Raw genomic sequence first — 18,877 nt, forward strand, 5'->3', positions numbered from 1 at the left:
TTTCTTTACAATTCTATGTAGTTTAGGTTACATGTTTTAGAATCATTCAAGCTTGACATGATCAATCTTGTTTATGAAATAATTTGAATATCAAATAAACTGTTCTTGCCTTGAAATATTCGATTAACAATGTAATTCAAATCTTACTCCCCAATAGTGATTTCTTATTATTTAGTATCAGAACTTTCCCTTGAGTTGATTCTTTATCACCAATATTAACGGATAAACAGACAAAGATTTTAGCAAAGACAATTTCGAAAGTCTTGTGCGTGCTGTAGCGAATAGAGAACAAATCGAGTTATCGAGACTCATCTTTATAGAGATTCGGATTTACTTTCACTGCCAAGATTCGGATTTACCTTTGTGTAGTAACGCCTATTCACATCGAGACTCATCTTTTCGGGACTAAATTAGCACCCATGGATGGAAACGTGACCCAATTCCAGCCACCAACGCTATTGAACTAAAGTTTGTCCTTATAGAATGCATTTTGGATTTGAAAAGAATATTTTTTAGGGCAACAACGGTTGAAAATTGACATTGAAAGGGAAGTGGGAGACTGGGAGTTGGTATTTGGTATTTGGTTTGCTAATCAAAATCCGCCATTGACTTCACGGTGGACCTTCAGTCGCCCTTTCCGCCGGGAAGTCGAACCATGTGGGGTCGCTCCGTCCCTTATCAGTCCACCATGATTCCTATTTTATGTGGTCAAACTTCTAGATCTGCACCTACATCCACTTCTTCCTCCGATTCTTTGCTGATCATCGTCATCCTTTGGCGACGTTGTTGTTGGAGGTTCCGCGATGCTCTCGCCGGAGAAGCCTGTTGAGGTTCGATCTTTGGAGTGTTTGGGGCGAGGGTTTGATCTGACGAATGATTTTAGGTTGAAATTTGTGAAGGGAAATGGTGGCGGTGGACGGAGGTTGGTGGTGGTCGACGATGTGAACAATAGGGACTTGGTGTTTCCCGATGGAGCTGTCGTTCGGGGAGTTTCTCAGGACATTCGTTGCGATAAAGGAGATCGAATTCGCTTCAAATCCGATGTTCTTCAGTTCAATCAGGTTCTCCACTTTTTGGAATATATAATCAACCATTCTGGGACCCCTTGAATCACTTTTCTATGTGCTTGATTTTATGATTAGCTTGAATATTATCATATCACTCTGTGAGTAATTTTTTAATTATAGTTTCGTGGATCAAGTTTAAAATTCAAAAAGTTGGGTTAAATATGATTAACAGGTGAAATGTAGGCATATGTAGCATGAAGTTGCTCTTTATCTGTTTTATTTATCCTGTCTCTCTTAAAGAGCTGGAACTAAGCACAGTCGCGAGTTTTACTGCTGTTCAATAATCCAATTTTTAGAAGAATTTTTGCAGTTTTATTATCTTTGAGATTCCACACCGGTTGGGGAGGAGAACGAAACACCCTTGTTAGGGGTGTGGAAACCTCTCCCTAACAGACATGTTTTAAAAACCTTGAGGGGAAGCCGGAGAGGGAAAGCCCAAAAAACATAATATCTGCTAGCAGTGACTTTGGGTTGTTACAAATGGTATTAGAGTCAGACACCGGATGATGACTCAGTGAGGAGGCTGAGCCCCAAAGGGGTGTGGACATGAGTCGGTGTGCCAGCAAGGACGCTAGGCCCAGAAAGTGGTGGATTGGGGGGTCCCACATCGATTGAAGAAGGGAATGATTGCCAGCAAGGGGACCTCGAAAGGGGGTGGATTGTGAGATTCCACATCGGTTGGGGAGGAGAACGAAACACCCTTTATAAGGGTGTGGAAACCTCCCCCTAGCAAACATGTTTTAAAAATCTTGAGGGGAAGCCAGAAAGGGAAAGCCCAACAAAGACAATATTTGCTAGCAGTGGCTTTGAGCTAGACACTAGACGATGTGTCAGTGAGGAGGCTGAGCCCCAAATGGGGGGGATACGAGTCGGTGTGCCAGCAAGGACGCTAGGCCTCGAAGGGGTGGATTGGGGGGTCTCACAAGCCTTTTGCAACCATTTTATAGTTGTAATTTCTTCTTTGAAGGCTTAGAATTTGGGCCTTATTTCTTCTTTTTTGAGGAAGCTTAGTTGAAAGTTTTGAATTATCAATGAAAAGATGTTTGGTTTCATGTTATTGTGTGCAGATGTCTGAGACATTGAATCAGAAATCTTCCATACTGGGAAAAGTTCCTTCGGGCTATTTTAATTCTATGTTTGATTTGAGTGGAGACTGGTTTCATGATGCTGCTGATACCAATTATCTTGCTTTTGATGGTTATTTTATTGCGCTATACTATTTGCATTTAACTGCCTCGCCCCTTGTATTACAAGATGAGGTGAAGAAAGCTGTTCCATCTAATTGGGATCCAGCATCTTTGTCCAGGTACACCAAAATAAGAAGTTGACTCTACTTCCTTTTGCTATGCTAAGTTTTGTAGTTCTTTTCTTCCTAATATCAAATTGGTTGATAGCAATACCAAGTTCTAATATTTGTGGGTGGATTAGGATGGATTTTGTAACAGCCCAGACCCCAGGCCATCACTAGCAGATATTGTCCTCTTTGAGTTTTTCCTTTAAGGCTTCCCCTCAAAGTTTTAAAACGCGTCCACTAGGGAGAGGTTTCTACACTTTTATAAGGAATGCTTCGTTCCCCTCTCCAACTGATGTGGGATCTCACAATCCACCCCCTTGGGGGCCCAACGTTCTCGCTAGCACACCGCCCAGTATCTGACTCTAATGTCATTTGTAACAACTCAGACTCACTGCTAGCAGATAGTGTCATTTTTGGGTTTTTCCTTTCGAGCTTCCCTTCAAGGTTTTAAAACACGTCCACCAGGGAGAGGTTTCCACACCTTATAAAGAATGTTTGTTCCCCTCTCCAATGAATGTGGGATCTTACAATCCACCCACTTGGGGGCCTGGCGTTCTCACTGACACACTGCGTTGTAACAGCTCAAACTCACCGCTAGCAGATAGTGTCCTCTTTGGGTTTTTCCTTTCGGGCTTCCCCTCAAGGTTTTAAAATGCGTCCACTAGGGAGAGGTTTCCACACCTTTATAAAAAATGTTTGATTCCTTCTCCAACCGAAGTGGGATCTCACAATCTACCCCTTTGGGGGCCAGCGTTATTGCTGACACACTGCCAGGTGTGGCTCTGATACCATTTATAATAGCTCAAACTCACCATTAACAGATAGTGTCCTCTTTGGGCTTTCCCTTTCGAGCTTCCCTTCAAAGTTTTAAAATGCGTACAGGGAGAGGTTTTCACGCCCTTACAAGGAATACTTTGTTCCCCTCTCCAACAAATGTGGGATCTCGCAGATTGTATTGAAAATTGAAATTGAAATAAAAGAATGTATAATGGGAGGAAGGGAGCACTAGTTGTCCAATCCTAGACCTGAGAAGCTAGAAAGATCATAGAAACCGTTTAATTGGCAGAAATTAAAGAAAAAGGATATTGCAAAAGGCTTTATTCAAGGATTAGTTGAGTTTTTTGGTTTTTGCTACACTCCTTTAATATCATACTCAGCCGTTTGGTTCTTGAGTTTCTTTTTTCTTTTTTTAACACTAATGAATTTTAGTAGGCAGGTTCATACAGACATATGGAACACATATAATAGTAGGAACGGCCATTGGAGGTTAAGATTTAATTTCAGTACGGCAGAAACCTTCCTCGTCAATACCTCCTGCTGAGCTTCGGAGACATTTGGAGGATCTTGGAGACATTCTGTTCTCCGATAGAAGAAGTCCTACTCAGCCCAGGAAAAGAGATGGAAAGGTATGTCAAGCTCAAAAATTTGTTCAATTCCTGTCCTAAATAATGAAGAAATATGATTGAAAAAGTTTTTTTTGGTTGGGAGGAGGTCCCGCGTTGGCTAATTTAAGGAATGATCCTGAGTTAATAAGTAAAGAAATACAACTCCATTGGTATGAGGCCTTTTGGAGAAACCAAAAGTAAAGCCATGAGAGTTTATGCTCAAAGTGGACAATATCATACCATTGTGGAAGTCGTGATTTCTAACATGGTATCAGAGTCATGCGCTTAACTTAGCTATGTTAATAAAATTTTCAAATGTCGAGCAAAGAAGTTGTGAGTCTCGAAGATGTAGTCAAAAGTGACTCAAGTGTCGAACAAAGGGTGTACTTTGTTTGAGGACTCTAGAGAAGGAGTCGAGCCTTGATTAAAGGGAGGTTGTTCAAGTGCTCCATAGGCCTCAAAGGAGGCTCTATGTTGTACTTTGTTCGAGGGGAGGATTGTTGGGAGGGAGTCCCACGTTGGCTAATTTAAAGAATGATCATGGGTTTATAAGTAAAGAAATACATCTCCATTGGTATGAGGCCTTTTGGAGAAACCAAAAGTAAAGCCATGAGAGCTTATGCTCAAAGTGGACAATATCATACCATTATGGAGGTCGTGATTTCTAACATTTTTCTGTAATGAATAATTGAATATAGTCTTCTCTTATAGATTCCAGAAATATTCACACGAATATTGCAGTCAAGTTCTATACAGTTGGCCAGTATTTCAGAAACATCAAGCAAGGATGCAAGTCAAGAATTTAAAATCTGAACTTAATTCTGAGAAATGTTCAGCATGTAATCTCTCATGTTTACTCTGAACGTATCAGGGAATCACCTTAATTTGCTCTAAAAGAGGAGGGGATCCCTTCTTGCATACTCATACCAGTTGGCTTCCAACTGTTAGCTCAAAACCGGTAGTTATCTTATTCAGATTTGTACCTATTACTTCTCTTCTTAGTGGGGTTGCTGGCAGTGGTTATCTTAGCCGTGCGATAAACTTGTACTTACGCTGTAAGCAAACTCCATGCTCGTTCTAGTATTAACTCTTGTTTCACTTTACCCTTCTACCTGTTTCATTTCCGGTTGAACTTCTTTCTGAAGAGTAGTATATGCTCCATGACTCTCCACGTTGGTATGATATTATTCACTTTGGGCATAAGCTCTCGTGGCTTTGCTTTGGGCTTCCCCAAAAGGCCTCATACCAATGAAAATGTATTCCTTACTTATAAATCTATGATCATTTCCTAAATTAGTCAATGTGGGACTCCCTCCCAACAATCCTCCCCTTAATCGAGGCTCAACTCCTTCTCTCGAGTCCTCGAACAAAGTACACCCTTTGTTCGAGACTTGAGCCACTTTCGACTACACCTTCGAGGCTCACGACTTCTTTTTTCGACATTTGAGGATTCTATTGACATGATTAAGTTAAGGGCATGACTCTAATACCATGTTAGGAATCACGGATCTCTACAATGGTTGATGTCCATTTTGTGCATAAGCTCTCGTGACTTTGTTTTTGGGCTTCCCCAAAAGGCCTCGTACCAATATAGATGTATTCTCCACTTATAAACCCATGATCATTCCCTAAATTAGCCAATCCACGATCATTCCCTAGATTAGCCAATGTGGGACTCTACTTATAAACCCATGATCATTCCCTAAATTAGCCAATCCACGATCATTCCCTAGATTAGCCAATGTGGGACTCCTTCCCAACAATCCTCAACATACCGACCTTAATTTAATGGCTGTGAAACTGTTGGTAGAATTCACCAGAAACTTATGATGTAAATTGAGCATTTTTATTCTTTCAAATTGGATGTATCGAATAATCCTAGAAGTTACCGTCCTAGTTGCATTTATCGCTTCTCTAAGCTTAGTAGCCTCTGATTATCTCGGTTCATTAGTTGATCCGTCTGGTCTTCTTCTCTCAAAATAGTATTACTGTTCCCTATCCTGAATTTTAATTCTTAAATGAGATTAAAGCCATTCTTCGTTGCTGTAATATTTATCAAAATAGATCTGACTGAATTTATTCCGCTAGTACAGATAAACATTCTTTAGGGGACTTGTAATACTTCTTGGAGTTCCAAATTCCAACACAATGGGAACCAAACTTTTGTGAGTTGCCTCTTGGGCATCAGAGGAAAAGGGCCACTTGCCCCTCTCTACAGTTCACTTTTATGAGTCCTAGGATGCACATCACCTCCACCCAGGTATTCAATTTTTTTCTGTTTGTACCTTACAAAAGCTGCACTTTCACCCTTGGACAAAATTAAGGAGAAAGTTTTGAATTGTTCTTAGCATATGTTTTGGTTGCTAAGATGGAAACCATAGAATGTTCCAGCATATTTCCACAAACGATTTCATAATCTTATGGCATGTTCGAGAATTGTTCTTAGAACAAATATCAAGTTAAAATGTGTTTAGATGTAACTCGTTACGAAGATAACACCTCGTTTACGAGCCTGTTTTTTGTGTCCCTGGATTATGCAGCATATGCCATTTGATTCACATTCACTATTGACCTTGATTTGGTATTTAAATTTGCCTTTCAGGTCACAAGTAGTAGGAAACCGTTGGTTGGCCTTCGCCTGTATTTAGAAGGGAAGAAATCCAATTGGTTGGCTCTACATGTACAGCATCTAACCAGCCTTCCAAAAGTCATGGCCAGATTGATGGGCACATCTAATGTATCAGGTCGAAGCCAGTGGACGGGTTCCGATGACAGCGACTCGAGTGACCAATTCCTTGAGCCTATCAAATGGAAAAGCTATTCAAATGTGTGCAGTTTAGTCGTCAGGCATGATCCCAGCTGGTTGCAGCATGATGGTGTTTACATTGTAACAGGAGCTCAGCTAATCAGCAAGGGCAACTGGCCTAAGACAATCTTCAGTTCACTCACTTGCCCAATTGCACCATCCGAAGAACCGAGTGGGCTGCTGCCCCTGAAGCTTCTCGTAAGTCGACGTTCCTCACGAATTTAAGCACGACATTTTCATTCACACAGCGAGCTGCTGCTGATCAAAAGCAGGTCCCACGTGCTCTGAACTCTGGTGTTTATGGAGAGGCACCACCCGTGCCGGTTCAATTCAAAAAGCTTCTAAAATATGTCGATACAGCTGAGGTGGTAAGGGGGCCGCATGATGCTCCGGGCCATTGGCTGGTAACGGCTGCTAAGTTGGAAACTGAGTGTGGTAAGATTGGTTTGATTGTAAAGTTTGCATTGTTAGATTACAGCTGATAACAGTAGATGTTGAATGTATAGCGGACATAGGCTTCATAGTTGCAAAATGAATATTCATAGTTTAAATTGTCTAGACTCCACATGATAGCTGTAGCAGCCATATGATCAAAAGGACAGTGGATAAGTGAGTGGTCAAGGGATTCTTCCGTTTAAGGTGTCTAGGAGGAGGGCGAGGCTACTTAGAAAAACTTGTTAGGAATCACGGATCTTTTCCACAATGATACGATATTGTCCACTTAGAGCACAAGGCGGGTGAGGCTTTGCTTTGGGCGTCTCTAAAAGGTCTCATATGGATGGAGATGTATTATTTATAAATCCATGTTCATTCTCTAAATTAGCCCACATGGGACTCCCTCCCAATAATCATCAACAGAATTGAGAGAGAGCCAAACTCAAACACCCTCTTAAATAAAGGGAAACCTATCTTTTTGTAAATCTTTTGTTTGAAATTGAATTTCTCAACCAACGAATTCCAAGATGTTTATATAATTCAAGAATCGAATTGACATTTTTTTAGTTAGGTCAACACGACAAACCAAACTGACCCAAAAATAGAGTTACAATCCAACTTACTCTACCCCTAAACTTCTAAAATTATTATAAAGATCGAGAATATTTTACCTTTTATAACCAAGGTTAGTGATTGAACTTAACAACCCAACCCAACCCAATCAGAAAATAGAAGGTTGATTTGGATTGTAAACTCTATTCGGGTAACTAATCCAACCGAACCAAAATTTGAGTTAGTAAAAAATAAAAAAAATTCAACTTAACTCCTATTCCCTCTCATTAAGATTATAGACAATTAAGATTTCAGTTTCAGCCATCAATTTCTAATCGACATTAGGACGGGCAAAAGATAAGGGTAGGTTTAAAACATAGTACTAAATTGTTACCTATGTTTTGATTTTTTTTCTTTATTGTAATATTATTTTTTTACAGGAGAGATTAAATTGTTACAAATTTTAGATGGGTTTTTAAGTGACCCATCTAGTGGCAGAATCATATTATTTGTCAAAAGTTCTACTTAAAAACATGAGCTGAGATTCAAAAACTCAATCGAAAGTGGAAGATATCATGGACTGTTTAAATCCTAAGTTAAAAAGGCATCTTCTTTGCTAGACAATAAGAAAACAGCAAGAAAAGCCAGAAAGTTGTTGTTTCAGCCCAAAAACAAATTAAACTAAAACTCACACATACCTCCAATGGCTTCCCATTTGTTGAACTTCTTGGAGACATGTTTTTTATGTAAACAGCAGATTCTGACATGCTCTTTTCCCCACTGAATAATGTAGAAGTATTTGTGAGTATGCTCAATGAATTTACATACAGTTCTTGAGGGAATCTCCAGCTCCTTGGAAGAAGAAACAAGAAAGGGTGAAATCAGCAATGAATATGCCCACAAGAGAGATGACAACGGCTGAAGTTGTGGACTCCCCAACCCCCTTAGCACCCCCGGAAGTAGTGATACCCCAAGCACAGCTTACAATCGATATGATAGCACCGAAAACCTGCGATTTGATCATCGCGCTGATTATATCCCACGATTTTAGAGCTCTTAGAGCTGAGTCAATGATAATGTTGATGCTAATACCATAAACACTGTCAGCCAAAAGAGCACTTGATGCCATCCCAACTGTGAAACACATTAAAGTTAGAATTGGAAGAGCAATGCAGGAGGCTATAACTCTTGGAGTGACGAGATAATCGACAGGGTTTGAACCCAAGATTCTTAATGTGTCGGTTTGCTCTGAGACTTGCATTGTTCCTAATTCTGCAGCGTATGAACTTCCAATTCTCCCTGCAACCACAATCGACGTAATCACGGGACTTAGCTCCCTTGAGAATGCCAAAGCTAATACACCACCAACAGACCTGTTTAATCCTAATCTAGTAAATTCTCTGACAAATTGGATAGAAAAAGCCATGCCAACAAATGCAGATGTTAGAAGACAAACCCCTACAGATCTTGGCCCTACTCTCTCTAGCTGTTGGAGAGTATTTTTCCAATGGATTTTACCCTTTAAAGTCCTCATAATGACCTGCCCAGTTAGAAAAAGAACTGATAGCCCCCTCCATAGATATCTTGGAGGCGACCATTTGTTCCCCAACTCCTCTGCTATAGAATTAAGCATTGGTTTCGAATTAACTTCCTCTGGCATCGAGGCAGAAGGGCGCCCATCTTCTTCATGTGGGATTGCATACAATCTGTTTTTGCACAGTGGCCTAGCAAATTTATGAGTCTGAGGTTCCAAAAATACAAGTTTAACAAAGCTTCTTGAATGCAAATTCTGTACGTTCTTCCATTCATCTTGTCTTTTAGAGCTGCTTCTGCATTTCAGATTCAAATTTCGATTTAGAAGTGAAAATAACAATGAGAAGTTTCGCGCACGAGGGAGAGAAGAGAGAGACCTGATAGGGAAGTAAACCAGTGGATGGGGTTGACAAGCTATTTGCATGGTGTGCTCCTTCGGTGGAACAGATGGTCAAGTTTCTTGGATTCACGTTGAAAACCAGGGCACTAGAAAGAGTGGAGATTCCAAATAAATGTCATAAACATTTCTTGAACTCAAACTTGTAGAAGACAGAACAATTACATGAAATAGACTCCTGAAAGATGATATGACAAATCATTCAAGTTAGATGTGGTTTTTAGTAACTAAATCCAAGTTTAAACAGGGAATAGCAGCACAAGATGTAGTATTTATCACATTGACAGATTTCACTCCGAAAATAGAATGACATCACATGATGAAGGCATCGTAACAACACAAATCATCTAGAATTTGAAGCAAGGAACAAAAAAATATAAATGCATTGGGAAGACAATGATAAGCAGTAACAATGGCTGGATTTGAAAAGCTAGAGTTACTTCTAGGATCTTTGTAAACTTTCACAAATAAAGCTAACTTAACGAATTGATTCTAACCAAGAGCTGGTTCGAAGGATGAATAACTCTTAGATTTAATTTTGAATCTATGAAAATTGAAGAAAGTAAGACACGACATAAATAGTTTTAAATGGTAGTTCAACTACCAAAGACAAAAAGTCTTCAAATCAATTTCGAAAGTCATTTTGAAAGTCATGTGGTATTTATTGTCACTCCATTATTTTCTTGATTTGATATACATCAAGATTTTTGGGCAAAAAAACCTTTGGGAAAAAGAAATCCTGATCACCAAATGATTTTCCAGCATTCCACAAGCAGAAAATAGCATCAAGTTCTTTCCAGGAGGCATATCATAAGATTCAATGCATAATAAATAAATAAATTGAATTCTTCCTTAGAAAATGGAGTGCAAATTTTAAAGAGCGAACCTCAGATTCCCCATGTTGGAAAATCATTTGAAACAGTGGAAGCCTAATTCGACTAATAATTGTGGGAAAGAAGCTTACGGCAACAGAAGAAATAAGCGAGATTCTCATCCTTCCACACCAATCCCCACAGAAATTAAAATATCACCAAGGACAGTAAAAGTCACACCGAACCCCCACAACCTCAAAAGCATAATAAAAGAGGTTTTTCTAGATCAATATAGCAGAAATACAACCCTCCTCTTTTATAAAGTGAAACAAAACTTCAACACAACCGCAGTAATTCAACAGAAAATGCCTGGCGATTGGAATCATAAGATTACAAACAAAAGAACATAAATCAAAATGCAGTTCTTCCTTGGGGATGGAGAGGGCGAGAGGATGAGGGGAAATTAAAAATCAGATTTGAAGCAAAATTAACCTGAGCAGCTCAGATTTATCTTGATTTCAACTGCTACTTTGAACTGTTCCGAATGAACCAAAGAATACAGGCGCAGCTTTCTTCTTCGTGCATCAGTTCTTCTCTGTGGAAGAGGACCAACGAAATCGAAGAGACGAATTGAAAGGAATCCAAAAATGGAACTCGAGAAACGAAGTCTGAAGTCTCGGTTTAATTAAAAATAATAATAATAAATAAATAATAACTCAGACTAAATTAATAATATATATATATATATATATATATATATATATATATATATATATATATATATTTCTAAATTCTTCAATGTTGAATAATATCTTTATTCATAAATAAAATAAAATTCAAAACATAGTTTTAGTAGTAATTTATTTTAGAATTTGAACAAAGTAAAGAACATCCTTATCATTATTATATGAATAAGATTAAAAAAATATTCAAAAATATTCAAAAACTAATATTAATTATATTAAATTTATCCTTATAAAAATATGCTTCATTGTTTCCAAATTTCATACGACTAAAGATTAATAATTTAAGTTAAAAATATGTTTATTTAGAATGGTCGCCAACGATGGACTCGGGTGGGGTTTGAGAGTGATAAAATCCTTACATAATTTGAATATATATTTGAATTATCATACAATAATAATAAAAAAAAAAAAAAAGGAAATTGGAATGATCTAAAATAAATAAATAAATGTGTATATGTGTTGTATTGATATTTAATAGTAATAATAATAATTATTATTAGGATAATTATGAAATAAATTAATTAATTAAAAAAAAAAAAACAAACAAACAGCTGTTGTGTTAAGCAGCTGCTGTAATGGAGGGAGAGGATAGTGACACGTGGGTTGGAGATGTCCGAACGTTGAGGAGAGAAAGGTTTGTGAGTTGGTGGAATGAAAACTTTTAAAGGTCGGGTAAGAATGTAAAAAACATAGAATAGAGGAATAGAAAAAAAAGAAAGAGGTAAATCGTAAGGTTCTTTGGTTTTTGTTGTGTTAGTGTGCAAACTTGAGGATGGGGGATGAGTGTGATGATTTTCAGCCAGAAATGAAGCGTTTATCCCAAAGGTAATGAAAAATTCATTTGTCCGAACTTTTGAATTTCGATATCTTAGTCTATATTATGTAATAAGTTATGAAATAGGGCTTGTTAGAATCATAATAAGAAGATCTATAAAGTTGTAGAAGAAATCGAGATGAAATTCGGATTGTAGAAGTAAGATATGACTTAGGGATACAACGGGTATTAGCGGAAAAGTTGGGAAAAATTGCAAAAAACGCTTGGTTGAAGACGAGCATGTGAGAGACACGCGGGGCGCATGGGAGTCCGAGAGTGAGAGCGCGACTGTGCGCAGATCAGGCGCGTGAGAAAAGCACATCGAGCGTGTGCAGGCGCGTGAGGGCACGTGCGTCATCGTTTTGGCTCCCGGTTTGTCCCGTTCAACTCCTTTTGACCTGTCCTATCAAAATTGGTCTATACTTATCTTGAAAATTGTGAAATATAGGTCTAATTGGAAGAAATTGGGTTGAAATACCTTATTAAACGTACAACCAAGAGAAAAAGGGATTCGAAACCTAGTAAGTAGCATATCGTGCGTTAAACTAATTCTTAACTTGTTTTACAACATGCGAGTATGTTGTTCACATGATTAAGAGCTTAGTATGTTAATATGTGCTTTGATAATATTGACTGATTATTTGTGTGTTGTGACTCCTTGCCTGTGATGTAAGCATGTTATAAATGATTATATGTTTTGAAAGCATACATCAGATGTAAGTATGCTAAGCATGTTAATGGAAAGGTTATGACTCTAGGATATGCTTATAGACTGTGGAGCCATGACCTAATTATATGAGTATTGTAGTCTACTAATTCCCGCGGAGTTCCTGACCAACGCGCTGTGTGCTAAGTCAGAGAGAATGAGTACTCCTGACCATTGGTATATGATTTATACAGGCCGCCAGAGAAATTAGTAGATGGGCCGTATTTGACCGAGAGCGAGTCTTACATACAAGTCCGAAATTCTAAATAAACATATAGAGAGAGTCAGTAACCTAAGCTGGAGGTACCTGAGATACCTCATTAACGAACAGGTGGCCCTAGAAAGAGAAACTAGGAGTCAATTGCCAATAAAACTTGAAAACACGTAGAAAGATTAGTTATAACTTATGAAACATAAGTTAGCAACTTATTGTATAATTAATTATTTATCAAAATTATTTTAACTTTTCTTTCCAGATTTAGATGATGCAGGCCAACCGAAGTCGAGACCAGCGGGCCAGAGACTATTGGGAATCGATGCCTAAGTCTGTTTATGTAATTATGTTTTCGTTGTTTAAAATTTATGTTGGTTAGTAATGTTTTAAATAGAACTAGTTTTGAATGTTTTACTTGATGTTTATGAACATTTTTTGTGGAAATCTTTTGCAAAATTATGATTGGTTGTTGGAGTTTGTTATCGGAGTCGATGGTAACTCCTGTAAGTCGCGCTGTCGATGAGCAGGTGTTAGAGTTGGTATCAGAGCCTAGGTTATAGGTTTTGTAGACAGTCTAGAATAGACAGTATGAATTCCTCTAGTCCGGCTCAGCGGTATCTCGTCTCGCTTAGGTAAGTGATGCATAACTAAACTATATGAAAGAATCGTATGAATAGTTTAAATGAATTGATTATGACCACTTAATTGTGTGACAGATATGATATATTTAAGAGTTTAGACCCTGGTACGTCCAATGTGGACCCTGGGAATGAGGAGCAGCCTGTAGAAGGAACTGCTCCAGCAGAAGCAGATCTGGAGCCTGCTGCTCCGTCAACATTGAGAGATCAGCCGACTGTTGTGATTACTTTGGAAGCACTGCAATCATTGTGCAGAGTCGTGTGGATCAGGCGATACAGGTAGCTCTTGCCGGTCTTAGAAGCTAGGCGGCTCCGACAACACTTGTATCTAGCCAGGCGACTCCAGTGTCTGAAGCACCAAGAGTTGGTGTTCAGGCAGTAATACCTCCAACAAGTTCAACGGAGCTACCTGGTATAGCAGTGGTGACAGAGGCACCACCGCAGGTAGTAACTTATGGGCGACGATGTATGACGGAGGAAAATGAGTATATACGAGATTTTATGGAATTTACCCCGCAAACTTTTGGAGGAAATGAGACTGATCTTGAGGCGGCTAAATGGTGGTTAGAATGTATTGAAACAAAGTTTACATTCTTTAACTGTGCGGAGAATCATAAGGTGTTGTGTGCTACGTATTTGTTGGAAGGACCAGCCCATTTTTGGTGGAAATCAAAGAAGCCGAAGATGGAGGATGGTGGAGCACCAATTGCATGGGTGGCGTTCAAACATGAGTTTTGTGAGAAATACTATCCTGCTCTAGCGAGATTACGAAACTGAAAGGCTTTTATGCAACTAGAACAGGGTAATATGTCAGTAGAGGAGTATGAGGTGGAATTCACTCGATTATCTAGATTTGTTCCTCTTATGGTTGCTACTGAGGAAGAGAAGACGGATCTCTTTATCCAGGGTTTGAGGCAAAAGATACAGGGATCCGTGTCTGCCCATGCTTCTCAAGATTTCGTTATCGCTTATAATGCTGCGGTGAAATTAGATGCTACCACCTCGAGGAGTAATCAGGGTTCCAGCAGTCAGATGTGACCAAGTGGTAAACGAAAATTTACTCAAATATCCTCGGGTTCGCAACAGCAGGCAGTAACACAACGAGTTGATCATCGACCTTCCTCAAGTGATGGGATGGCAGTTTGTAGTAAGTGCGGGTTAACTCATGCGGGATCTTGTAATGCTGCAGACAAGACATGTTATAAATGTGGTAAGACTGGTCATCTCGCTAGAGTGTGCCATAGTGTAAAGAATCCTAATGTGATACGCCCCGAGCGATTCGCTCCAGGAGGAGGAGGAGGTCAGTCGAGTGCTGGGGGACAGCCTCAGGCTCGAAGTAAAGCCTTTGCCAGGTGAAACCATTAGACATGTCGTGAAAATAACATCGTAACCGAATACTTCTACTTTATCCCGTTTCACCTTTTCACGAGTCATTAGTATGACTCCTGAAGGTGTAGAAACTAGAACCTCATAATCTAAAGGCTCTACTCCAAGTCGGGCTTGACGAACAAATGATAATGATATAAAATAATGCGTCGAGCAAGAATTGAACACAATATAAGCAAAGTAGCCATAAATGGGTAAAGTACTGTCACCACCGTGCTGGCATCCTCTGCTGCCTTGCTCGTCGTGGCAAAGGCTTTACTTCGAGCCTGAGGCTGTCCCCCAGCACTCGACTGACCTCCTCCTCCTCCTGGAGCGAATCGCTCGGGGCGTATCACATTAGGATTCTTTGCACTACGCCACACTCTAGCGAGATGACCAGTCTTACCACAGTTATAACATGTCTTGTCTGCAGCATTACAAGATCCCGCATGAGTTAACCCGCACTTACTACAAACTGCCATCCCATCACTTGAGGAAGGTCGATGATCAACTCGTTGTGTTACTGCCTGCTGTTGCGAACCCGAGGATATTTGAGTAAATTTTCGTTTACCACTTGGTCGCATCTGACTGCTGGAACCCTGATTACTCCTCGAGGTGGTAGCATCTAATTTCACCGCAGCATTATAAGCGATAACGAAATCTTGAGAAGCATGGGCAGACACGGATCCCTGTATCTTTTGCCTCAAACCCTGGATAAAGAGATCCGTCTTCTCTTCCTCAGTAGCAACCATAAGAGGAACAAATCTAGATAATCGAGTGAATTCCACCTCATACTCCTCTACTGACATATTACCCTGTTCTAGTTGCATAAAAGCCTTTCAGTTTCGTAATCTCGCTAGAGCAGGATAGTATTTCTCACAAAACTCATGTTTGAACGCCACTCATGCAATTGGTGCTCCACCATCCTCCATCTTCGGCTTCTTTGATTTCCACCAAAAATGGGCTGGTCCTTCCAACATATGTGTGGCACACAAACATCTTATGACTCTCTGGGCAGTTGAAGAATGTAAACTTTATTTCAATACATTCTAGCCATCCTTTAGTCACCTCAAGATCAGTCCCCTTTCCTCCAAAAGTTGGCAGGCAAGTTTGGTAAAATCTCGTATATATTCACTTTCCTCCATGACACATCGTCGTCCATAAGTTACTACCTGCGGTGGTGCCTCTATCACTACAGTTGTACCAGGTAGCTCCTTCGAAATTGTTGGAGGTATCACTGCCTGAACACCTACTCTTGGTGCTTCAGACACTGGAGTCACATGGCTAGATACAGGTGCTGTCGGAGCCGCCTGGCTCCCAAGACCAGCAAAAGCTGCCTATACCGTCTAATCCGCTCGGCTCTGCACCACTTGATTCACTTGGCTCTGAATCAACGATTGCAATGCCTCTAAGATAATAACAACAGTCGGTTGATTGCTAGATGCCGACGGAGCAGCAGGCTCCGAAACTGCCTCTGCTGGAGCAGTTCCTTCTACAGGCTGTTCCTCATTCCCCGGGTATACATTGGACATACTAGAGTCTAACTTTTAACACTACCATCTTTGTCACACACTTAATTAAGTGGTCATAATCAATTATTTCAAACTTTTCATACTATTCTTTCATACAATTTAGATATGCATCACTTACCTGACCGAGGCGAGATACCGCTGAGTTGGGCTAGAGGAACCCATACTGTCTATTCTAGACTGTCTATAGAATCTATAACCTAGGCTTTGATACCAACTTGTAACACCCAATCATCAACAACGCGATTAACAAGAGTTACCACCGACACCAATGACAAACTCCGACAACCAATCATAAATTTCCAAACTTTTCCAAGACATTTTCATAAACATCAAGTAAAACATTTAAAATCAGTACTATTTAAAAATTAAAAACAACCAACGCAAATTTTAAACAGCTAAAGTATAAGTACACAGACAGACCCAGACATGGATTCCCAATAGTCTCTAGCCCGCTGGTCTCGTCCTCGGTTGGCATCATCTAAATCTGGAAAGAAAAGTTATAATAATTTTAATGAGTAATTAGATTACCGAGTAAGTAGCTATCTTATCTTTCATGAATTATAACTAATCTTTCCAGGTGTTTTCAAATTTTATTCGTCATTGGCTCCTAGTTTCTCTTACTAGGGACATCTGTTCGTTAATGAGTTATCTCAGCTACCTCCAGCTTAGGTTACTGACTCTCTCTATATGCTTATCTAGAATTTTTGGACTCGTATGTAAGACTCGTTCTCGGCCAAATACGGTCCGTCTACTAATTTCTCTGACGGCCTGTAAATCTCATATACCAGCGGTCAGGAGTACTCATTCTCTCTGACTTAGCACACAGCGCGTTGGTCAGGAACTCCGCGGGAATTAGTAAACTACAATACTCATATAATTAGGTCATGGCTCCACAATCTATAAGCATATCCTAGAGTCATAACCTTTCCATTAACATGCTTAGCATACTCACATCTGATGCATGCTTTCATACGTTTATAATGTTCGACACATAGAACATTCTAGTAATCATTTATAACATGCTTACATCACAGGCAAGCAGTCACAAAACACAAATAATCAGTCAATATTATAAAAGCACATATTAACATACTAAACTCTTAATCATGTAAACAACATACTCGCATCTTGTAAAACAAGTTAAGAACTAGTTTAAAGCACGATATGCTATTTACCTGGTTTCGAACTCCTCTTCCCTTAGATGTACGTTTAATAAGGTATTTCAACACAATTCCTTCCTATTAGACCTATATTTCACAATTTTCAAGATAAGTACAGACAAATCTTGATAGGACAGGTCAAAAGGAGTCGAACGGGACAAACCGGGAGCCAAAACGATGACGCATGCGCCCTCACGCGCCTGCACACGCTCGGTGTGCTTTTCTCACACGCTTGATCTACGCCCAGTCGCTCTCTCACTCTCGGACTCCCACGTGCCCCGCGTGTCTCTCACGTGGTCGTCTTCAACTTCGCGTTTTCTACAATTTTTCCCAACTTTTCCGTTAATACCCGTTGTATCCCTAAGCCATATCTTACTTCTACAATCCGAATTTCATCTCGATTTCTTTTACAACTTTATAAATCTCTTTATTAGGAATCTAACGAGCCACATTTCATAACTTATTACGGTGTATAGACCAAGATATCCAGATTTAAAGATAGGGTAATATGGGTTTTCTTACCTTCCAATAAACGCTTAAATCGACTTAAATCCGGAGCTTCAATGGCGGCGGAAAGTCTTCACAATCGTCTCCCCATCCTCAAGTTTGCACGTTGTCACAACAAACGCCAATGAACCTTAAGGTTTACCGGAAAGCAGTGATTAGAACATGATTCCTCTGTTTTCTTCCTTCAGTTCCTCGTTTTTACTCCCACAGCACAACTCTGTACCCCTTACAATTTTACTCCACAAACTCATAGACTCTTACACAGCCCAAATGCTCCCAACTTTCTTTCTTTTCCTCCTTAAGCCATCTGTCAATTCCTTCTTTCTCCATGGCAGCAGCTGTCTTCTTTTATTATTTTTTTAATTTTTATTTTGACCTCGAGCAAGTCTGAAATTCTAGATAAGCATATAGAGATAGCTAAAATATCTGAACCCGTAGCCTTAGAAAGAGAAACTAGAAGTCAATTGTAAATAAAATTTAAAAACACATGGAAAAATATAATTATGTTTTAGTTGTTTAAAATTTATGTTGGTTAATAATGTTTTAAATAGAATTTGGAATGTTTTGCTGTATGTTTATGAACATTTTTTGTAGAAAGCTTTTGCAAAATTACGATTGGTGGTTGGGGTTTGTTATCGAAGTCGATGGTAACTCCTGTAAATCGCACTGTTGATGAGCCAGTGTTATAGAAATATACAAATATTATGTATAAACAAATATAATACAAGAATTTGAATAGAACAAAAAGTATTTGAATAATCAGTTAATTTTTGTTTGAAATTAAACTTATGAGTACTGCTATATGGTTTTTTTTAAAAATAAATATATAGTTTTTAATTTTTTTAAAAAATTTGAATTAAAAATCCAAAGTAAACCAAGTCTATTCCAATCTATTCCAATCTATTCCAATAGTT

At 39.2% G+C, this 18,877-nt stretch overlaps 1 protein-coding gene and 1 pseudogene across 5 annotated transcripts; one reads left to right on the top strand and one right to left on the bottom strand.

Moving 5' to 3' along the window:
- Positions 1-441: 441 nt before the first annotated feature.
- Positions 442-7,305, top strand: LOC111807704 (MACPF domain-containing protein At4g24290-like; annotated as a pseudogene). Its single transcript, XR_015423202.1, has 7 exons — positions 442-1,061; positions 2,135-2,373; positions 3,578-3,767; positions 4,458-4,535; positions 4,618-4,801; positions 5,840-6,006; positions 6,349-7,305. The product of XR_015423202.1 is annotated as an MACPF domain-containing protein At4g24290-like (transcript).
- LOC111807707 (protein TRIGALACTOSYLDIACYLGLYCEROL 1, chloroplastic) lies at positions 6,829-10,972 on the bottom strand. 4 transcript variants are annotated; one of them, XR_002816979.2, is made up of 4 exons: positions 10,774-10,971; positions 9,450-9,647; positions 8,238-9,368; positions 6,829-6,963 (listed from the first exon to the last, which is right to left on the bottom strand). XR_002816979.2 is itself a non-coding variant. In XM_023693551.2 (4 exons), the coding sequence occupies exons 2-4, from the start codon at positions 9,494-9,496 to the stop codon at positions 8,484-8,486; spliced, it is 849 nt and encodes a 282-aa protein (XP_023549319.2). In that variant the 5' UTR covers positions 9,497-9,647; positions 10,774-10,972; the 3' UTR covers positions 8,409-8,483. The 4 variants fall into 4 exon arrangements, 3 of the variants coding, with proteins under 3 accessions (XP_023549318.2, XP_023549316.2, XP_023549319.2); XM_023693551.2 differs by lacking the exon at positions 6,829-6,963 and having other exon boundaries at positions 8,409-8,548; positions 8,632-9,368; positions 10,774-10,972; XM_023693550.2 differs by lacking the exon at positions 6,829-6,963 and having other exon boundaries at positions 7,991-9,368; positions 9,450-9,558.
- Positions 10,973-18,877: the final 7,905 nt, after the last annotated feature.

Source organism: Cucurbita pepo, chromosome 12 (assembly GCF_057944985.1).
Source record: "Cucurbita pepo subsp. pepo isolate OVF chromosome 12, ASM5794498v1, whole genome shotgun sequence".
Taxonomy (NCBI): Eukaryota; Viridiplantae; Streptophyta; class Magnoliopsida; order Cucurbitales; family Cucurbitaceae; genus Cucurbita; species Cucurbita pepo.